This window comes from Mirounga angustirostris, unplaced genomic scaffold (genome assembly GCF_029215605.1).
Source record: "Mirounga angustirostris isolate CCGP_5_RB_7025 unplaced genomic scaffold, mMirAng1.0.hap1 SCAF_5, whole genome shotgun sequence".
Lineage (NCBI taxonomy): Eukaryota > Metazoa > Chordata > Mammalia > Carnivora > Phocidae > Mirounga > Mirounga angustirostris.
Window position 1 is genome coordinate 156176891 of NW_026991713.1, and position 23207 is coordinate 156200097.

Genomic DNA, 23207 nt, shown 5'->3' on the forward strand with positions numbered 1-23207 from the left:
AATGGAGATGCAGAACAAGATCTATATATGCCTAGATATCAGTATGATGTAGATTAGATCTAGATAAATTTATAGACACAAACATATGTACTTTTTTAAGGTTTTTGAGAAAGACCAAGAAAAAATTTAAGTACCTATAGACACTTGATTGCAAATATAAAATTTCTGGAAGGTGACTTTAAATAGTGGTTACATCTAAAAGAATGAGGCAAGGTGTTGGCTGGGGAGTGGCCAGAGACTTTATTGGGTAGCCTTTTGTCCAGATGATATGCTTGCTGTAGACAAAGGCATTCCTGATCATTATACGTCATCAGTGCCTCTTACTCCAGGTACTCTCCTGGCACTTAGAAATAAAGGAATCTTGATTGTTGTGATAAAATCTGATTATCAGATTGCTAAAATTTTACATGTAACCAGAATATCAGAGGTGGTTCAAAGAACCTATCATTGAAAATGCTGTCGAGTATGTCAGCTTTATCTTGACTTTCCAGGAAGGATATACAGTGTCCAGATAGGCTTGGTCATGATGCCATAGAAGATGCTAGAACCACCCTTGAATTGGCTCGGTATTTCCTTAAGTATGGCCCAAGGAAGGTTAGTATCTTTGACCTATATGTTTGCTTTTCTTAAAATTATGAGACTAGAACAGGTAGTCACAGACCATTTCATGTTGTTAACCTTTCTGTACAAAAGTAGGAGTGTAATTCAAGCTGAGCATTTGGAATTAAGACCTGTATGACTAGCATAATGTAGTAGTTAAGTATGTAGTCTCTGAAGTTGGGCTTATCTGTTTTTAAATAAAGATGGTACAGGGGCACGTGGCTTATTCAGTCAGTGGAGCATGTGACTCTTGATCTCGGGGTTGTGAGTTTGAGCCCCATGTTGGGTGTAGAGATTACTTTAAAATCTTAAAGGAAAAAAGATAGTACTATGTTTAGCTACATAATCTGGGTCAGTTTCTCTAAAGAACTTCAGTTTTACGTCTGTAAAATGGAAACACATTTCTCTGGGATATTGGTGAGGGTAGATGAGATATTTTATATAAAGCTGTTAGTACAGTGCCTTGAATATATTAAGCACTATAATGTGTGGCTCATTGTATGCTGATAATTGTAATAATTATGAAAAGTCTACATAGAATTTTGCTCTTTTGGGGTGAGGGGAGCATGCCATTGTTTCAGCAGCAGTTCGGTGGGTGTAGATTAGAACAGCACATAAGGGAGACGTTGATGGACACTGTTTCTTACAGACATTGTTACAATGCATTCTAACTTATTAGATTGTCCCATTGTATGATATGTTCTATCATGACTCCACTATGAAATAAATTGTAGTCTGTGTAGAATCATAAGCATCCAGAATAGTGTTTTGTGTCACAGTGGTAGAAAGACATTCTAAAATGTCTTATGGGATATATAAATAATGATAATAGTTTGGATCTCACACTCTATGTTGCAACTCCCAAGTGGTCTCCCACTTTATGGAAGAAGAATAAACTGATTTTGTATTAAACCAATAAAAGATCTTTTTTTGATGTTGCTGTAAAAGCCATTTTTTTATAATTTCCAAAAGTTGTATGTTCACAAAGAAGTAAATTTTAAGTGACTGTGGGATCAGTGATGAGCCCAAATTGCCATCACTTTATACTTAGCTTTACTTGGCCCTTTCCCATATTCATGTAACAACATCAGCAGCTGGTAACAGATTGCCATTCTTGGCTAAGCGGTCAGAAACCATCTGGTAGCTATTGAAGCCAACCTGGGACTATGGCAATGGCAAAGCCACTGTCTACAGAAGTAGAGAACACCACTTGAGTGGGCTTTTCTTGGATTTTTTTGCTTTTTGGTGTTTTATTTTACTTTAAAACTCAAATGCTTTGTAGGGAATTAGATGATTTTTACCACTTTATTTTCTTCAAGATTGCAGAACTAAATCTGGAGGCACTAGCTAGTCACCAAGAATTGTTAGCAGCAGGCCAAGAGCTGAGAAATACAGCAGAAATAGTTTATCAGCCAAACACAAGGTAATATTTTTCAGTTCTAAACAAGAACAAAAAGAGAGTGTCTGGTTTCTTATTTACACAACTTGTGAATTTTTTTTTCCTTTTTTGAGTCTGTTGAGAAGTGTTTACCAATAGTATGAGTAACATTCTACCATCACAAAAACCATGGAGGGAAAAATACCCTTACCTTCCACCCTAAATAGTACCTATTTGTTTTTCTTATCTTCTAAATGTAGTGACTGGTCTTAACTCTTTTACCAAAAAGGAAGACATTGAAATATAGTGAACTAAGTAGCATTAGGGGAGATGATAAACTAGTGAGTATTTTGATTAGAAGAGTCACCTATAGCCTTGATGTATTGCCCAGATTAGGGAAGAACAAAAAACAGGCCTGGAAGGAGTTCATCAGCACACCATAATAAATGTGTCAGATCGTTAGAATATAAACTTGTTAGAGAGCTTTGAGTATTTTTCATGTTTATCCTTTCTTCCCCTAAATATAGAGCAATACTGTCCATTATGCCTTTTGCAGTGATGGAATTGTTTTAGATCTGTGCTGTCCAGTAAGGTCCACACAATACAGTACGTGTGACTAATGCGTATTGAGGAACTGAACTGTAATTTTATTTGATACTAATTTTAATTTAAATAGCCACATGTTGCTAGTGGCTACCTTATTTAGACAGTGCAAGTAAGAGAAGTAAGTCTTAGGTTAGGGAAACTGTTGTTCTTCCCTTGATCTCTTCTACTTCTTTACAGTGTTTTAGAATGCTTGGACTTAATGGGTCAGAAGCTCCTTTTCTTGACCCGGGAAGCAGAAACTAGTGAACTTTGTTCTGCCGGAAACTGTCAAACTATTAAGTGCCTTTCAAATAAAGAGGTGAGTGACCTGCTGTCTCTTTGAAGGTTGTGCTCAAAGCAGACGGGAATGTAGCCCTTTGCAATTCATGCTAAGCGTCAAGCTTTTTTTCATCAACAACCCTGGCTATCATTATCAAGTCTGGTTTTTGTCTCACGTTATATGGAGCACTTTTAGTCCCAGTTACCCCACCGGAGCAGAACTGTCAGCTACCAGTGTCTGCTTGCAGACCCCACCTTTGGTATTGCACACAACTTTGAATTTCTGTTCTTTTTCTGGCTTACAGAGATGTTTATCTTAGTTAAATTTTAGCCTGACTTTATTTTTTTGGTTTTCTCTTCTTAAATTTTATCTATTATTGCTGTATGTGAAAGTTGAAGGGATGAATTGCAGCATGAACTTAGGTCATTTTATTCAGAAGATCTCTCTATATATTTTAATTTTATCTGGAAAGAATTTCAAACTTACAGAAAACTTGCATGAATGGTGGTATATACCTTCTATCTATATTCATCTTCGGTTAATGTTCTGCCCTATTTGCTTTATTTGTGTGTGTGCTGGCATGCTTATGCTCCCTTGCTATTTCTATCTTCCTCTTTCTATATGACATTTTATTTTTGAAACCATTTGGTTGTTTCATAGATCATGGCCCTTTTCCTCTAGATACTTCAGTGTATATTTCCTGAGAATAGAAATATTCTCTTACATAACCGTAATAAATGTCAGTAAAGTTAATATTGATACAGTACCTTTCTCTAATTTCATCTGTATTCCAGTTTTCTTAGTTGACCCAGTAATGTCCTTTAGCATTTCTTTTTGCTTCAGAACAGTATCTATACTAGGGTCACATATTGCATTTAGTTGTCCTATCTTTTTAGTTTCCTTTAATCTGGATACATCCCTTGACCTTTCTTTGTCTTTCATGGTAATTTTAAGTAATACATGTTGCATGGCACCCCACCCAGAATGTTCCTCATTATGGGTTTGTTTCCCCATGATTAGACACAGGTTATGCATTCTTTACCAAAATACTTGTAAATCATGTTTCCTTTTCAGTGTATCACATTCAGAGGCACATGTTGTCCATCTGTTCTTTATTTTGTGCTGTTTATTTTGATGACCTTAACAAGATATTGTCTGCTTTCTCCACTGTAGATTTACTACTTTTGTCCCTTCTAATAAGTAATATGAGGAGATAATTTAAGAATACCACCAATCCTGCTTTTCATCAAAAATTCCCCTCTTATATTTAGCAAAAACTGTTGATTCCTACCTGATGGTTGCACAATGATGGTTTCCAACTCTAGCACTTCCTTCCTATTTACTAGTTGTTAGTTCAACAGTCTATAAGCAAGAGTACTGATTTTTTGTGGGAGGCGAGAGATCTGTCAACATGGAATACCTTGTCTGAGGATGCATGCGAGTGTGGAGATTCTTCTTAAGGGATGGAGCTGAGGGGACCACATTCAACAGAGTATGTCAGCGACTTCTATTATCTCCATGCTTTTTTTATTACTGTTTTCATTTTCTCGAAGGAAGCGCTAGAAGCCGCTGGGGAAAGAGCCGGGAGAAAGGGAGAGTTGAAGATACAGAATAACAGAGTGTAAATAAATAATAAAGAATTCCTAGGAAGGTAGAAGAAGTGACATCCTCTGGATTACTGTTTCTTGAACAGGAGAAAGGATACCTCTTCCACTAACCAGAGCTATGTGAACACAGGTTCAGGAGGCCCAGTGAATTACAAGCAGTATAAATATAATAAGGAATCACATTAAAAAAAATTAATAAATTGCATTTAGACATATTGCAGGGAAACTGTATTTATTACCTCCCAAACAAATAGATATATTGGTAGCAAGCCAGAGAAAAGAAAATCACCTTCAAAGAGCAACAAATAGATTAACGGCCAATTTCTCAACAGCAGCAACAGGAATCAGAAGACAGTGAAAGCATTCTTCCAAGTCCCAACGAAGATGACTTTCAACTTACAAAAGTCTACCCAGCAAAACTGTTTCAAAATGAAAGTGGAATAAGTATGTTTTCAGATAAAGAAGAACATTTTATGACCAAAAAACTCTACTAAAAAGTTTTAAAAGGATGCATTTAAGGAAGAAGGAAAGTCTGAGATGCAAGCAGGAAAAATTTCTAGAGAAATTGGTGTGCATGTGCACAAATTTAAATATTGAATGTAAAAATAGCAAAATGAATCAGCTAAAAATAAGGGCCACAAATTACTTTGCTGTTTCCTTCTCTAAGTTTTAAAATTTTGACTCTATAAAAGTTCTATGGATAAAATATACAAAAAAAATAAAAACAGGTATGCTGCTAAAATATATGTATTATTTTTATACAAATACATATTTATATATATTTTTATATAAATAAATATGTAGTTGTATAAAAATAAAGGACAGATGGACAACAAAAGGAAGAGTCCTTCCTTTATTATTCATTCATTCATTCTGTGTGGTCTCATGGATTCCTGTTTAGTTCACTGGTTTATAATTTATGATTGTATTAAATTGTTTTGGTTTTCAAACTTCACAGATTTGGCTAGTGGTAGCCCCTTCAAGTTGGCTCCTTTGTCCTTGTGACATGGACCCATAATTTTTTTGAGCATTTTCCTTTCTAGCACAAGATATGTGCCACCCAGGCGCCCAGACATAAGTACATTCTTGGACGATAGAGAATTTAGGAAATCAGGAATATATCTCAAGAAAATCCCTAATTATTTGGAAAATAAATAGCACACTTCTAAAAAACCATGAGCCAAAGAAGAAATCAAAAGGAAAATTAAGAATTCTGAACTGAATGAATAGGTGGCTCAGTTGTTAAGCATCTGCCTTTGGCTCAGGTCGTGATCCCAGGGTGCTGGGATCAAGCCCCGTGTCGAGCTCCCTGCTAAGCAGGAAGCCTGCTTCTCCCTCTCCCACTACCCCTACTTGTGTTCCCTCTCTTGCTGTGTCTCTCTCTGTCAAATAAATAAATGAAATCTTTGAAAAAAAAAAAAAGAATGTACTATGTCCTTTGAATTACTTGAATCCTTTTAAATTTATTGAGAGATGGAATCTCCAACTATAATTGTGGATTTGTTTGTTCTTGGAGTTTTCGTTAATTTTTGCTTTATGTATAATGAAGCTTTCCTATTAGACACATAAACATTATGCATTATGTTTTCCTGATGAATTGGCCCCTTTATCATTACAAATAGGCCTCCTTTATCCCTGGAAACATTTTCTTTTCTTTTTTTTTTTTTTAAAGACTTCATTCATTTATTTGAGAGAGTGAGAGCGTAAGAGAGAGAAGAAGCCAGGGGGAGAGGCAGAGGGAGAGGGAGAAGCAGACTACCCACTGAGCAGGGAGCCCGATGCAGGGCTTGATCCCAGGACCCCAGGGTCATGACCCGAGTTGAAGGCAGACGCTTAGCTGACTGAGCCACCCAGGCTCCCCTCTATTCTGACTTCTACTTTGGTGTTAATATAGCCCCTCCTGCTTCCTTTTGTTTATTGTTGACCTGGTATATATTTTTTTATTTTACATTTAGTCTATTTATATCTTTATATTTAAAGTGGGTTTCTTGAATAAATAAATAAAAATAAAGTGGGTTTCTTGTAGTGACCAGTTAGGTTTTGCATTTTTATTCAATCCAACAATTGTTGCCTTTTAAGTGGAGTAGTTAGGCTATTTGCATTTAATACGATTATTTGATGTTGTTAGGTTTAAGTCTCTTATCTTGCTATGATTTCTATTTGTCCCATCTCTTTTTTTTTTCTATTTATTTATTTTTTTGAGTTAATGAAGTATTTTTTTATGATCTTATTTTATCTCCTTTGGCAGTGTATTAACTGATTCCTTGTGTTATTTTAGTGGGTGCATTAGGATTTATAGTCTATCTTTAACTTATCATAGTTTACCTTAATTACCATCCTTACCTTAATACCTTAATAATGATATACCACTTCACATATAAGAACCTTACAACCATATATTTGCATTTTCCCCTCCTAGCTTTGGTGCCATTGTTGCCATCATTCATTTTACTTCTACATGTTGTTATTTTGCTTTAGTTTTTGTTGTTGTTTTTTTTAAGATTTATTTAGATTAGGAGGGGAGGGTCAGAGGAAGAGGGAGAGAGTCTTAAGCAGGCTCTGCACTGAGTGCAGAGCCTGATGCAGGGTTCCATCTCAAGACCCTGAGATCATGACCTGAGCCGAAACTAAGAGTCAGACACTCAGCCAACTGCACCACCCAGGTGCAACTAAATAGTTATTTTTTAAAGATATTTTAATTTTTTGAGAAACTACTATAGTATTCACCATGGTAGTTGCAGCATTTTTTATACTCCTACCAAAAGTGCGTAAGAATTTCAGCTTTTCCAAATCTCTGCCAACACTTTTACTTTTCTCCTTTTTTTTTTTTTGATAGTAGCCATCCTAATGGGTGTGAGGTGATACCTCATGGTCATCTGGTAATTAGTGATGTTGAACCTCCTTTTTTTCTTGGGTTTGCTAGCCATTTGTATATAATCTTCTAAGAAATGTTTATTCAAGTCCCATTTTCAAACTGGGTTTTTGTTAAAGTTTTAGGAGTTCTTTATATATTTATATTCTGTATATTCTTTATATATTCTGGATTTTAATTCCCTGTCAGATATATGATTTGCAGACATTTTCTCATTCCATAGGTTGCCTTTTCACTCTGCTGATTGTGTGTTTTGATGAACTGAAAACTTGTCTGTTTTGCTTTTGTTCTCTATGCTTTTGATGTCATACCTAAGAAATCATTGCCAGATCCAATATTATGAAGCTTTTCAAAACTCTATGTTTTCTTCTAGGAGTTTTCTAGTTCTGGATCTTACTTTTAGGTGTTTAATCTATATTGGCTTAATTTTTATATATATGTAAGATAAGGTTCCAACTTCCCTCTTTTCCATGTGGATATCCAGTTTTTCCAGTACCATTTTGTTAAAGAGACTATGCTTTTTCATTGAATGGTCTTGATACTTTTGTCAAAAATCATTTGACCATATACACAAGGGTTTATTTCTGAAATCTGTTCTGTTCCGTGGTCTATATGTCTGTATGCCACTGCCATACTGTTTTGATTAGTGTAACTTTTTTTTTTTTTTTAAAGATTTTATTTATTTATTTGAGAGAGAATGAGAGACAGAGAGCATGAGAGGGAGGAGGGTCAGAGGGAGAAGCAGACTCCCTGCTGAGCAGGGAGCCCGATGCGGGACTCGATCCTGGGACTCCAGGATCATGACCTGAGCCGAAGGCAGTCGCTTAACCAACTGAGCCACTCAGGCACCCTAGTGTAACTTTTTAATATGTTTTGAAATCAGGAAACTTGTGTCCTGCAACTTTGTTCTTCTTTTCAAAATTATTTGAGATTCCGTAAGAATTTTAGGATGATTTTTTTTTTCTATTTCTAAAAAAAAAAAAAACCTGACAGTAGAAGAAAAATGACATTAGAATTTTAAAAGGGATTACATAGAATCTGTAGGTTGCTTTGGGTACTGTTGACATCTTAATGGTATTGTGTTCCTTTCTGTAAACATGGGAATGTTTCTATTTATTATCTCTAATTTCTTTCAGCGGTGTTTTGTAGTTTTTAGCATTATGAGTGTTTCATCTCCTTGGTTAGGTTTATGTCTAAGAATTTTATTCTTTTGTGATGCTTTTGTAAATGAGATTTTCCCCCCCTTACTTTCCTCTTCTGATTGTTCATTTTGGTATATAGAAACACAATTGATTTTTGTGTCTTGATTGTATATCCTTCAACTTTGAAGAAGTCATTTATCTAACGGTGTTTCTGTGCAATCTTCAGGGTTTTCTACATCTCATAGGTGAACAAAGATAATTTTACTTCTTTCTTTCCAGTTTGGATGCTTTTTATTTCTTTTTCTTGCCTAGTTGCTTTGGCTAGGACTCCCAATACTGTGTTGAATAGAGGTGGCAAGAGCAGGCATCATTGTTTCTTGTCTTAGAGAAAAGCCTTTCAGCCCTTCACCTTTGAATATATTAGCTGTGGGCTTTTCATATATGGCCTTTATTCTGTTAGGTAGTTTTCTTCTGTTACTAGTTTGTTGAGTGTTTTTATCATGAAAGAGTGCTGAATCATGTCAGATACTTTTTCTGCATCAATTGAGATGCTGTTGTGGTTTTTGTCCTTCTTTCCATTAAGGTGGGATGATTTTCCTATGTTGGACCATTCTTGCATTCCAGGAGTAAATCCCATTGGTCATGATGTATAATCCTTTTAATGTACTTTTGAATTCAGTTTGCTGATACTTTTTTAAAGTGGTTACTAAATTGGAAGGGCTTACTATTTCTATTTTGTTTTCTGTATATCTTGTAGCTTTTGTCCCTCTTTTCCTCTCTACTGTCCTCCTTAGTGTTTCATTGATTTTTTTGTAGTGACATAATTTTCTCTTTCTTACTTCCTTTTGCGTATTATATTCTATAAATATTTTCCTTTTAGTTATTGCAATTACATAAAACATCTTAAGGTTATACATTCTGTTTTAAGCTGATAACAATTTTATTTCGACTGCATACAGAAACTGAACTTTTATAAGCTCCACCCCCCCACTTTGTTACTGATGTCATAAATTGCACCTTTATATAAAGGTGCAGCATAGGAAATACAGCCAGTGATACTGTAATAGCATTGTATGGTGACAGATGGTAGCTACACTTGTGGTGAGCATAGCACAATGTATAGAGATGTTGAATCACTGTTGTATACCTGAAATTAATGTAACTATGTAATGTATTAATGTATAATGTATTAATGTAACTAATGTAATTAATAGTGTGTCAGCTATACTCAAATTAAAAAATAAAAAAATAAGAAAGAAAAGGTTACCAGTAAATTAGATTTTGAAAGTGAGTAAGTAGATATTCATTGAATAATTACTCAATCACATCTATATAGATTGTATATTCATTAACATAGGAATATAGTTATTCATGTTTTTGTCATTTAAGTTTTGAATAAGAATTAAACTTATACATCAAAATTACCTTCATAGAGGTTACTGTATTGGTTCACATGTTCACCTTTCCTGGAAACTGTTTTCATGTGGCTTCATGTTGTTGTCTAATGTTCTTTCATCTTGAAGGACTCCCTTTAGCATTTCTTGCAGATCAGGTCTAGTTGTAATGAATTTTGTCAGCTTTTTTTTTTTTTTTTTTAATCTGGGAAAATCTTAATTTCTCCATTTTTGAAGCAGAGTTCTGCTGGCTACAGTATTCTTGATTTTTTTTTCCCCTTTTAACACTTTGACTCTATCATGCCACTCCTATGGTCTGCAAGAAGATTTCTGCTGATAAGTCCACTGATAATTTTAAGGAAGTTCCCTTGTATGTAATGAGTTGCGTTTCTCTTGATGTTCTCAAGATTCTCTCCTTGGTTTTGACTTTTGACAGTTTGATTGTAATGTGTCTTTGTGTGGGCTTCTTTAGATTTATTGGATTTATCCTGGTTGGAGTTCTTTAAGCTTCTTGAATTTCCATGTTCATTTCTCTCCTCAGATTTGGGAAGTTTTTAGCCATTATTACTTCAAATAAGCTCTCTGTCCCTTTCTCTCTTCTTCCAGGATCCCATTATATGTGTATTGGTCTTGACGTTGTCCCATCTTAGGATCTATTTATGTTTCTTCATTCCTTTTTCTTTTTACTCTGATCGATGATTTCAAATGATCTGTCTTTATGTTTGCTAATTCTTTCTTCTGCCTGATCAAATCTGATGTTGAACCCCTTTGGTGAATTTTTCAATTCACTTGTGTTTTCCAGCTCCAGAATTTGTTTGGGTCATTTTTTATAGCTGCTCTTTGTTGATATTCTCATTTTGTTCATGCATCATTTTCCTGAGTCCATTAATTAATTGTCTTTGTTCTCTTTTAGTTCATTCTGTGTTTCTTTAGGTTAGATTTCTGGAATGTTATTTTGTTCCTTTGGGCCATTTTTCCCTATTTCTTTGCATGCCTTGTGATCTTTTTTATTGAGACCTAATCATTTGAAAGAAACAACTATCTGTCCCCTCGTTATAACCTGGCATCATGGAACAGAAGACTTTCACTGATTAGCCCAGCTGGAGGTTCCAGGACCTCTCTAACCAATTTGAGGATGTATGTTCTCTGAGCCTGTGTGTGTACTTTTAGATTCCCTAGGGAGCTTGTTTGTTTCTTCTCAGTGCTTATAATCTCTTGCTCCCTTTGACATCTGCCTGTGGAACTGCAGCTCTAATGTGCTATGATGATAGCATTTGTTTTCAGTGGCTTCCAAACAAGGCTGCCTATCCCATTAGTGCTCTAGTCAAGTGAGACAGAAACTAGTCTCTCAGGCAACCCCAGACTAGCCATAATATTGGATGCAGAGTCCCCTCTTCTGTTTCCATCCAGAGGGAGGATCTCAAGTGTAGGAAGGATAGGGGAGGAACATAGGTGGGCACACAAAACTCTGCATATTTTCCTTTCCTTTTGCTGGAATTCTTTGGGTTTTTTTGTTCGTCTTGGTGCTGTTGCTTCTCAGTTGGTCTTTAGAGTTCTTGCAAACTGGTATTCTGGTCTCTTTGTTGTTGTTAACTTGGTGTCTATGGAGGAATGAGGGCCTGAAGCTTCCTAGTCTGTGACCTTGCTGACATCACTCCTTTTCAGGAGTTTCCAAACAATGCTTCCAGTGCCATCAAGTGCTTTGAGTCAAGTTTGAGACAGAAACTAGTTCCTGAGGCAGCTTCAAGACAAGCCAAAATATTGAATACAAGGTCCACTCGTGTTTCTGTCCAAGGGACAATCCCCAGTGTGGGAGGTTTCTTCTGGGTTGCATTGTGTGAGGTTAGATTGGGGGGTGGGGGGTTGTTATTTCCTTCTTTCCCTTCCCTGCAATATCTCTTCCCTATATACTTTATTCTTTTCCAGAGCATTTCTCTGAGGCTGCCAACCCTCTTCCCTATAATCAAGTGCTGTGAAATATGAAAGTTGTGACCTGTGTTTGTTATTTTGGCATTTGGTTGTACTTTTTCTTTCTGGGGGTAATTTTATTTGTACTTCATCTAAGTCTTCCATGCATCTTGATTTCTTTCTAGAGTCTTTTAAACCTCCTCTTCTTGCTGTCTTTATTAACAGACTTTAACAGTATAAGATGGTGGGAGTTCTGTTAGAATCTAACTTACTTCTTAGAGGTAATTTGAAGCTTCTAGTAGTCTCTTTTTCTTAGTAATGCTAAAGGCATAGGTTCTATGTGATTTTACCAGCTCTTTTTACTGTATTCTAGGATCACCATTTTCTTCCAGACCTTAAAGTCAGCCCTATATTGCTTTTTAATATGGGTAAAAGGGCAACCTTGTTTATATTATTATGGCTCACCTCCAGAAGCCACTAGGTTCCTGCCTCATTCAGACTTTGCTGTTCTCTGCAGGTTCTTGAGCAGGCCAGAGTGGAAATCCCCCTGTTTCCCTTCAGCATTGTCCAGTTCTCTTTTGAACCCTTTTCACCCAACCTCACTGAGGAGATGAACAAGAGGGTAAGTAAATGAGTTGTGCTAGAGGATTTATTTAATGAGTTATAATCTCCCTGCATTAATGAAAGTAATGCATATTTTAATAAGTTTGTTCTGTATTTCTTCAGATTTTTTCTATGTGTTTATTAATATTTTAGAAAATACATTTTTATAGAAATGGGCATCAAACTATGTATACTAATTGGCAACTTTTTCATTTAGCAGTGTATTGTGTACATCTTCTGATGTCAGTCATGATCTTATTTCCCTTGTTTTTAATGGCTGTATAGTATTCCCCTGTATTATATACCTATTATTTTCATCATTGGTGCTTTATAAATTTTTGCTATTCCAAATAATGCAGTTGTCAAATCCCTGTATACAAATTTTTGTATATTCAGCAAGTGTTTGTGTTGAGAAATTTCTTAAACCAGAATTATCCCATGTTTTGTCTCATGTTTTCTTTAGATTTGACTTAATTCTCTTACCACATTCACTTTCTCACTGTATTCTATTTTTCTTGTAGATGAGAATCAAGTGGACAGAGATGTCAACTGTTTATGCTGGGCCATTTAGCAAAAATTGCAACCTCAGGGCTCTGAAAAGGCTGTTTAAGAGCTTTGGCCCAATCCGGTCAATGACTCTTGTTCTTGAAACCCATCAGGTAATGAGATGATAAAACTTGGATTTTCACCTCTAGATTAGTGTTGGAAATTCAGATGCCTCCTGGGGCCATTCACATAACAAGTATTAGTGATGTGAGCTTGACTGTCACCAACTGGAGTATGAGTCATGCTGTTTGATGAAACAGTTCTTAACTCACAAGGATATGTACCCAGTATTGCCAGATTCTCTGTTTTGTTTTGAGAATCAGGAAATCTGCCATTTTTAAAAGTGACCTAAGTATGGAATCCTGGATGTTTAAAATGTGCTTTCTCTGAATCTTTTATTAATGTCTTTCTTATATCTAAAAATAGAAATAGATTCCCTGGGAAGATGGACCTAAGGGATGGGAAGTATATGTCCGGGGACTATAACCTCTTGCTATAAGTCTTGGGGTTTTTTTTCTCTTTTTTTGGTAAAATATATGTAAAATTTGTTTTAACTTTTTAAATATACAGTTCTGTGTTACTAAGTATAGTAGTACCCCCTTAGGCATGGTTTCAGTTACTCATAGTTCAGAAGCAGTTGATACTCTTTCTGACGTATCATCCGAAAGTTATCAGTAGCCTAACACTACCTCACAATGCCTGTGTATGTCACTCACCCTACTGCATTTTATCGTCTCACATCATCACAAGAAGGGTAAGTACAGTGGAATACTTTGAGATAGAGACCACATTCACATAACTTTATTACAGTATATTATAATTATTTCATTATTTGTTATTGTTTTAATCTCTTACTGTGCCTAATTTATAAATTAAACCTTATCAAATACAAAAACCTGTAGGAAAAGACATAGTATTTATAGGGTTCAGTACTCTCTGTGGTTTCAGGCATCTGCTGGGGGTCTTGGAATGTATCCAGAAAGTTTTCATCATCCCAAACTGAAACTCTGTACCACTTAAACAATAACTCTTCAGTCCCTGTCCCCTAGGCGTGGTAAGCACTATTGTGCTTTCTGTTTTTATGAATTTGACTACTCTGTTATACACATCCTGTAAGTGAAATCATATAGTACTTGTCCTTTTGTGTCTGGCTTATTTCACTTAGTGGAATGTCTTCAAGGTTCATCCATGCTGTGTCATGTGTCAGAATCTCATTCCTTTTCAAGGACAGGTACAATATTCCATTGTGTGGGGATGTACTACATTTTGTTTATCCATTCATCTGTTGATGAACATTTGGATTGTTTCCATTTTTTGGCTATTCTGAATAATACTGCTGTGAATATAGATGTACAAATATCCATTGGAGTCTCTGTTTTTAATTCTTGTGGGTGTATACCCAAAGTGCAATTGCTGGGTTAAATGATAATTCTGTGTATAATTTCAGAACTGCCATACTGTTTTCCACAGTGGCTATATGGTTTTACACTCCTGTTTCTCTATATTCCAGCTGACACTTGTTTTTTTTCTGTCTCTCATTCTTCCTCTTTCTTCTTTCTTTGTCTTTCTTTAAGTACTAGCCATCCTAATGGATGTGAAGTTTTGATTTGCATCTCCCTAGTGATTAGTGATATTGAGCATCTTTTTATATGCTTATTGATCACTTTGGCCACTTCTTCGGAGAAATACCTATTCAAGTCCTTTGCCTATTTTTAATTGGATTATTTGATTTTTTGTTGTTGAGTTTTAGGAGTTTATGTATTTTAGATATGAAATCTTCGTTTAAGATACATGATTTGCAAATATTTTCTCCCATTCATAGGACTGCTTTTTAACACTGTTGATAGTGTCCTTTGATGCACTTTTTAATTCTGATAAAGTCCAGTTTGTCTTATTTTCTTTTGTTACCTCTGCTTTTGGTGTCACATTCAGGAAATCATTGACAAATCCAGTATCATGAAGCTTTTGTCTCAGAGCACTTTTGTCTCCGTGATGATGCTGTATGTCACATCATCAAGCAGAAAAGCAGTCAGTTTGAAGATGCAGCCTATCCAATGGAAGCACTTAACCTCCCCAAGCTTATAGGAAAGCTGCCTGTGTGAAATTAAGCTCTCAAGACAAATGAGAATCTAAATGACTTGCAGTGATGACTTCAGTGGTTCATAATAAATAATACTGAAAAGCAAGTTGATTAGTAAACATTTATTAGTGCTTTGCCCATACCACCCGGGGCGAAAAGACTTCAGTTTTAATTGACAAATAAAGGTTATTTATTGGCTGAGAAATCAGTTCTTGAACCTTGGTGATTCTACTTAAAGTTGATCTACAGTTGCTATCTAGCCCAGCACAGCAAAGAGAACATTCATTTTGGTGGCTTTGGCCACTAGTTTAGGGCCCTTTCCCAGTCCCTCCTCTAGCAGTTTGAGCCTAGAAAGCAGAGGTAGGAAAATCTTGTTTTTTTTTTTTCTGCAGCCACATCTCTGTATACAATATGAAGTCCTGGAAGCTGCCCAGCTGGCCATAGAATCCTTGGATGGCATTCTGGTAGAAGGTGCCTGCATTAAGGTATAGTGGCCAGAGAAAGCAAAAAGGAGCACCCTTCATTCAGCCCTGACCTAGCACAGCCTGTATTTATAGTGCCCTAGTATATAAAAGCTTAGAGAAAAGCCCTCAAGAGGCCCGAGCACAAGACTTTGTGTTATGGAAAGTCTTCAGCCAAGCCCAGCATTCTTCTAGCAGTGACCTAAAATATGAAAACTTTCATTTTTGTCAGAATCAGCCTGGGCTACATTGGGGTCTTCCTTGTATTCTTCATCACCACTTAGACCCCAGATGGTTTATTCTGGGTGTTTTTCTGTAGCTGCCCTTTCCTTTAGCTTTCAGGGGGATCAAATGGTGTTTTGAAGCATGATCAGTTGAATTGGCGTAGAAGTCAGGGAACTAACTCATTTACATTGCAGGGTGTTTGGGCGGGGAGGAGAGAGTATGTTTACACAAAAACATTTGTATTTATGTATTTATTAAGTCTCTACTATAGTCCTCTGAGGCATTTATCACTAGCCTCCTTATACAGATAAGGAAACTACAGAATTAAGTTACTTGCTAGTATAGAATAGGCCTAAAGGTTGAAGTGGTGGCTTTTTTTTTTTTTAAGATTTATTATTTTGAGAGAGAGAGAGCAGGGAGGAGGGGCAGAGGGAGAGGGGGAGGGAGAGAGTCCCAGGCAGACTCTGCGTTGAGCGTGGAGGAGCCCAGTGCAAGGCTTTGATCTCACAACCCTGAAATCATGACCTGAGCCAAAACCAAGAGTTGGAGGCTTAACCAACTGCGCCACTAAGGCACCTCTAAGTGGTGACTTTCTACCACTAATGCCATCTTCCTTGGTTAGGTGCAGAGGCCTGTGACAGAGCTCACCCTTGATTGTAACACTCTTGTGAATGAGCTAGAACAAGATTCTGAGAACCGAGGTACTATATACCTGTCTGGAGTGAGCGAAACCTTTAAAGAACACCTATTGCAGCAGTCCAACCTCTTCCTTGGCCTGGAAGCTGTCATCTTGCCTAAAGATCTTAAAAGTGGAAAGCAAAAAAGATACTGTTTCCTGAGTAAGTCTATGGTATGGAATGTAACCTTGGGGAAGGAGATTAGGGATGGTGATAACATGAGGTCAGAGAAGGGAAATGTTCACCAGATAAGCCCACCTGGGATGCTGGACCACGTTACCAGCTGCTTCTGTTCTCCCTTGGCCCTGGCTGGCCTCCAACCTGGACGACCAGGCTTTGTGGCCCTTAATAACAGAAGGGGCTATTCTTGCTTTCAGAATTCAAAACTTTTGGCAGTGCCCAAAGGGCCCTCAACATTCTCAAAGGCAAGCACTGGAAGCTGAAAGGCCGGCATGCCCTAACCCCCAGGCATCTCCATGCTTGGCTCAGGGGCTTACCTCCTGAATCAAGAAGGCCCCCAGGGGTTCGTGTCATACCTCCCCCCTCCGAGCAGCAAGCCTTACAGGTAAGTGAGTGAGTGAGTGAGTGAGTGTATCCTAGTGTCAGAGATAGCTGCCTTGGTTTGCTAGCTCTAAGCATTGATTTGCCTTCTGGTGTTTATGGAAGTTAGGAGAGTCCAGCTCAAGTGACACTTAAGCCTTTGAATCTTTTTTTTTTTTTTTTCCTGCCCTGGCACTAGTTTTATTTCACTCTCCAGCTTCTTCCAGCCCTGGACACATTTTTCTTTCTCCAAGATCTCATACTTTTGCCTGCTCCATACCTGCTACAATTAGGCTTTTAATCCTCCAGGTGGCTCTCCAAGGGACCTTGAGGGGCTAACACAGGAGGTTAAAGAGCTGGGCAAGTCTTTAGTAATCTAGCATCCCAAAGTGTACATATACAAGATAATTTTTAGTGGTCATAGATGGACTTTTTTCCCCGCTTTTATGCTAAGGTCTTGTTCTAACGCTTATTATACAACAATCACATTGAGCCCATGACTTCACAGATATATTTCATTGAGGTGAAGGAAGAAACTGACTTGCTTTAAAGAAAACTATTAGAGGGATACACAAGTAGAAGGGTGAAGGTAGAAGATGAATGGCTGAAGTTTGGGAAACCCTGTCCTGGTCTAATCTCCCACACTTAACAGATGAGAAATAGAAGCCAGAGCTGGTTGAGTGATTTGCCCAGATCACAAAGATACTTAATGGCAGGGGCCATTAGTGATGTGGTTCCTCTGCCTCAGGGTCCTGGAAGACCCACTCCATATGGAGAAAAGAGCAACAGTTGTACTCCTAAACTGCCTGTGACCTGGAGATGCTGGGGTTGACAGGGAACCCTGAAGTTTGGGCTTTAGCTTCAGATAGAGGATTTACACAGAACCTTTCCTGGGATCCCATGGTCCTAGAGCCTGAAGAAGAAAGTTGCAGTCCCTCCAAAGGTGAGCAGAGGATACTCTGGCTGAGTGTCAACATGTGGCTTTGATCTTAGGCTCTGAAGGTGGACCACCCAAAGATAGCAGCCTGGCGCTGGGGCCGGAAGATAGGAAAGCTCTACCACAGCCTGGGCCCAGGCACTCTCTGCCTCATCTTGCTGCCAGGAACCAAGAGGTAAGGACTGAAGGGTTGTCCCTTCAGGATTCTGGCCTCTGGGACTTTAGCTATTCTTAGAGAAAGGCCTTTTGTTGACATTCAGGCACATAAATGAGAACTTCTAGAAATCCTCTCTTAATCCTTAGTTTTAAGAGATAGGTATTCTATCTCCACTTTACACATATATGCTCTTCTCTAATTACACTTATTAGCCAGTCAGGGAGATCGCCATCCCAGTTTAAAGCCAGAGGTCTTAGGTCCTGCAGCCTCTGTGGGACAAGAGGCAGCTGCCTAACCCCACTTGAGTAAAAACAGTCAAAGAAGGTCTAGGGGAAGGCCCAGACCAGATATGATCTTTCCCACATTTCAGGAGCATGTTCCTGCCTTTTCCCATTTCCCTCTTTGCTGATTCTAAGCCTGAAGGATAATGGAACAGAACTCTGGGTCCAGTCCCAGCTCTATCACATACCTCCTCTGACAAGTGGCCAAGCCACTTTCCCACTGTGGGTCTCAATTTCCCTTTGGTAAAATGAGAGATTTGGAGTAAATCAGTGATTTTCAAACCCTTTCAACTATAAAACCTTTTCTTTAAAAGAAAAATTGCTGTTAAATTTCTAAAGCATAAAGATAGGCAGTTCTGGAATGAGTGGGTGGTGGATGAGTATATATTGGGGGAGAGGGACGAGAGGGCAGTAGCTCTTTTCAGCACAGTTTGAAAATCACTAGATTGTATTTATTTCTAAAAAGTCCCTTAAAATTTTGACATTCTAGGATTCTTTTCCAGGCCCAGGGTCCCAGACGGCAGAACATGAAGGCCTCAGGCCTTGAAACCTGATCAGAAATTAATTTCTTGTCATAAAATCCTTGTGACATGCATCTCATGGCCACTACGGAGATGGGCTACCTGCTGGGCAGCTTGAGAGAATTGCTGTCTATGAGGAACAGAGACTATTAAGTGTTTACATTTGAAACAAACAAAAAAAAACCCATCTTAGACTGATATACTTTAAACAGGCTTTTGTGGGTAGGTTAACAGCATGAGGTGACCGTAAGTTGCGAAAAAAGCTTTTTGGTTCAGAACAGACGTGCCCTGACATAGCTTCTCAGAAGCCAGTATGTGGAGGGGTGATAGAATAAGGGGCGGGGTCTTCATGTTCCAGGTTAAATCTTAGATTGCAGTTCTTCATTTTGTAGGCAAGCTAAGCTAAGAGTAGGCCCAAGCTTTCTCCTCCCAGAAGTGGCCAGGTTATTCCACAGTGGATGAGGGCCTGAGGAAGGGAGCATTGGGGTCAGGGAACAGAAAGTCTTAGGTTCTGACTAAGGCAAAGGTCCTAAGACACATATGACAAATCATGAAAAAACTCTGGAAATAGCAAATCCTGCAGTAAGGAAATCTAATGTTCCTTTTGTTTTTATTTTAAAGACTGACTTATTTGAGGGAGGGGAGGGGAAGAGGGAGAGAATCTTAAGTGGACTCACTGCTGGGCACAGAGCTGCTCCCCACCCGCTGCGGGGCTCAATCTCAGGACTCTGAGATCATGATGAAATCAAGAGCTAGCTGCTTAACCAACTGAGCCACCCAGGCATCCCCCTCCTTTCTTCTAAAAGTTACATTTTGATGTCTGTAGCCTTGTTGAGCAAACCAGGGAGGAGCACGCATTTACCCAAACTATAGGCTTGCTGTGTGATTAACTTCTCTGGGCCTCATCTTTGCAGCTTTCTCCATGATCGCAATGCCTTGGGAAAGGGTAAAAGTAGCTCAGCAAGGAGTAGCAAAGAGAATAGGTTTCCTCATGCTTTGGAGCCTGACTCAACTCTTAACCCTTATATTTCCAGTAGATGCTAAGATTAATATTGAAAATATTGCTGTATTTGCCATAATTCATCAAACCCTTAAGTGCTTTTATACGTGTTTTCAGTTGAGGTTGTTGAGTCCTCATTTAACAAGTGGAGAAAAAGGCTCAGATTAAAGAGTTTGCCTAAGGTCACATAGCTAGTAAGTGCAGTTAGGATTTGAACCCTGATGATCTGATTCCAGAGCCACTCTCCAGCACTCAATAAGAGTTCCAGTCCCAGTCCCCCATGCCCAAAAGGCTAGTGACAGTTTCTGGGTTTGTCTTTCTCACTTCTGTCTGCTTTGCCTTGGAGAGGTCTTCAGCTGTCTAACCCAAACCCTTGAATATTCACTACAAGGTGGCAGGGAACTAACATGTACCGAATGACGCCTACATTCCAGCCACTGTACCAAGTGTTTTACAACATACATTATTTAAAAGGACTCTTGATGGCAGATTGCCATTATTACCTGGTTCTGTCACTCAACTTGTTGAGCAACTATGAGCTTCTTTTTGAAAAGTGGACATAACAATTGTACCTGCATCAGTACCTATTTTAGGTACATAAGCTGTTTTGAAGGATTAAATGAGAATGTATATATAAGGTACTTAAAATGATGCTTGGTACATGGTGAATGATCTGTATGATGTATGAGGAAAGTATGAGGAAATGATCTGTATATTTTAGCTTTTATTGTCCACAGTCCTCACAAAAGCCCTGTGAGAATAGTAATTTAAGTATTTAATATTTTTATAGTTGAAGAAATTGAGGCTCCGTTTGAGGTCATTCACCCTGGGTTGAGATATGCCTCACATCTGTTAAATAGCAGAGCTGACTTGATTCCAGGCCTCTGGGACTCGTCAGTGTTCCTTCCATGGAACCATTTTCAATAGGCAGCTTTCCATCAGCCTCCTTTACCTGCCTGTGCCCTGCCCCATACACATACCCCCCCAAATTTACCACTTCTTACCTAGGAGTTTGTAACCATTCTTTTAACCCTGTGGATTAGAAACCTATCTTCACTCATTTGTTGCAGCACTCATGGATCATTCTCTGGCCTAGGACTGATGGGAATAAAAGATGAAGAGGAAAGCACCACCCCAAACATGTGTTCGTGAGTCTGACCATCATTTTCCATGTGCTGTTTCTTATCCCTCGTGGGCAGTGGCAGAGAATGTGGTCAGGCTGTAGCCTTTCTATCTAGCAGACAGCTTTTGTGGAAATGGTGTACCACTTAAGAAGTTCGGTCCATTTATATGGCATGTACAAATGTTCAATAAATGCCTAAAATTCAAGCATCCTCATCTTAAGACAGGGTGAGAAGGAAACCAGTTTGTACTTTTTTATGTCACTGGACTTATACACAGGAAATTTGTACTAGGTGCTCATTCCATGTAACACTCCTATTAAATGGTATATGTAGGTAAGGAAACCAGGAGGGAGGGACTTTGCTTTGGAGAAAATCCAGCCATTACGCAGGTTGTCAAAGCTGTATCTATGAAGCAAATTTATGTAAGGCAAACTTTTCTCATTGACAGCTGTTACAAAATTGAAGGAAAAAGATAGGCTGAACTGAAAATTTGGCAGGTCCACACACAGGAGAGTGGAAGACTGTGCTTTTTACCAACACTGGAAGCACCCTTCCAATTCCATTTTTAGGAATGCTTCCTTCCCCCACCCTTCAGTGAGATTGCAGTGTCACCCTTCACCAGTAGGTGCCTCCATCATATCGGATCTCCCCCTTAAAACTGAAAGCTTCAAATTCAGTGAAAGCTACTCCTCTGCTTTTTTATCAACTCTCAAAATATTAACATTCTGTGTTGGAAAGGACATGGGTACAGGTACATACAACTCTGAAACAGAAATATTTATCTGCCCTCTGGAAAAGATGAACTAATCCAGCATACAATATGTATCCTACCAAAACCCTTGTAAATTGCTTCGTACATTAGGATCCAGCAATTCCACTTCTATAGTAGCATACTACAATAATAGTATAGATGTACACAAACATGTATGGAGGAGATACCACAGGGGGCGCCCAATGGAATTCCTGGTAGCCATTTTTAAAAATTATGTGCGTGTAAATAAAATTTCTGGTAAAAAGAGATCTGCAAGAAGTAGCAGTTGACCTCTGGATACAGACGGACTCTGAATCCTAGCTTCCCTACATATTGTGTGAACTTGAGTACACACCTCACGGGATTGGTGTTGAAGATGTGATTATGCATTCCCAGTATATGTTGTAGGAAATATGGAGGCTTACAGAATAGTGTGTATAGTTTGAGTCCTTTTTCTGTAGATAAAGGTACACAAAGATATGCATAGGCTTGGAACAAAACCTGGAAGGCTGTATGTCAAATGTGGTGGGATCAGAAGATTAGGTGTTACCAAATTGCTTTTGGCTGTTTTGGTTTTAAATCACCATATGTTGCTTTTATAACTAGAATACCTAAAATTAATTCTCAAGGTTAGGCATTTGAGGCAGTGTTTACCCGTTTAACTTCTGTAAGAGCCAGCCCTATGTAAAAGTTGGGAACCAGGAGCCAGAGCTGAAGAGCTTGATTTAGGATCAAGACACTGCAACTTGAAGCTCCCTTGTAAAGTGGAAAGTTCCCCAGGCATACATACCGTGAAGGCCCTGAGACTATCTTGAAACTGACAATGTTACTGGATTCTTTGCCCACCCCCAGGTGAGCTGCAAAGCTGTAAGAGTTTAGCTGCTGTTTACTTCTTGAGACTCCAGTCCTGAGACAAAATAAGTGTCTGCCTTTGAATATGGACAGATCTGGCCTGGCACTTGAGCTCTGCTTCTGGGCAAGCCACTTAATCTCATCTGAGTATATTTTCACAGCTTATAAAATGAGAATGATCTTTTTAAGGATTATCGTGAAAATTCAATAATCCAGGTTGTGGAAAAATGACAGAATAGTGGGCTATATATATAAGGACTTTCCCTCTCTGAGCCTGTTAACTCACTTTTAAAATGGGGACATTAGTACCTACTTCATGCGGTTATGAGGATTAAATTAGGGAAAACCCCACATTAAGTGTTCAATAAATGACATTTACTGAGGAGCATCTTCCAAGTGCAGGATCACAGAACAAAGTAGGTTCCATGTGCCAAGAATACTGCCTTTGCTCCTAGGAATAGCCAAGGCCATTTCCTTCTCCTGGATGGGAGGTTTCCCAGTGGGCCCCCAACTCCAGAACTCTACAGAGATGGGCCCAACCATAAGGTCTCTGAGGCCTCAGTCTGCACACTCTGTTCTTTTCAGCTGATGCTCCCACCTTTTGGAAGCCAAAGCTGCCAACTTGGCCTCTTGCAAAACACACATTCCATTCATAAGTGCGTTTGTGCATTTTTCCTCCCACACCC

At 38.4% G+C, this 23207-nt stretch overlaps 1 protein-coding gene across 16 annotated transcripts in view; it reads left to right on the plus strand.

The window, feature by feature from the left end:
• REXO5 (RNA exonuclease 5) overlaps positions 1-23207 on the plus strand; it is a 64390-nt gene that overhangs the window by 19660 nt on the left and 21523 nt on the right. For 8 of the 16 annotated variants that reach the window (XM_045875094.3, XM_064592740.1, XM_064592737.1 and 5 more), the window contains exons 11-20: positions 492-594; positions 1920-2023; positions 2762-2882; positions 12284-12388; positions 12891-13028; positions 15388-15480; positions 16304-16520; positions 16736-16923; positions 17892-18010; positions 20865-20942. In XM_045875094.3, coding sequence (XP_045731050.1) covers positions 492-594; positions 1920-2023; positions 2762-2882; positions 12284-12388; positions 12891-13028; positions 15388-15480; positions 16304-16520; positions 16736-16923; positions 17892-18010; positions 20865-20942 — 1266 coding nt within the window. Of the gene's footprint in view, positions 1-491; positions 595-1919; positions 2024-2761; positions 2883-12283; positions 12389-12890; positions 13029-15387; positions 15481-16303; positions 16521-16735; positions 16924-17891; positions 18011-20864; positions 21124-23207 lie in introns of those variants that run through there. The other 8 variants (XM_064592748.1, XM_064592750.1, XM_064592749.1 and 5 more) reach the window with 4 other exon arrangements.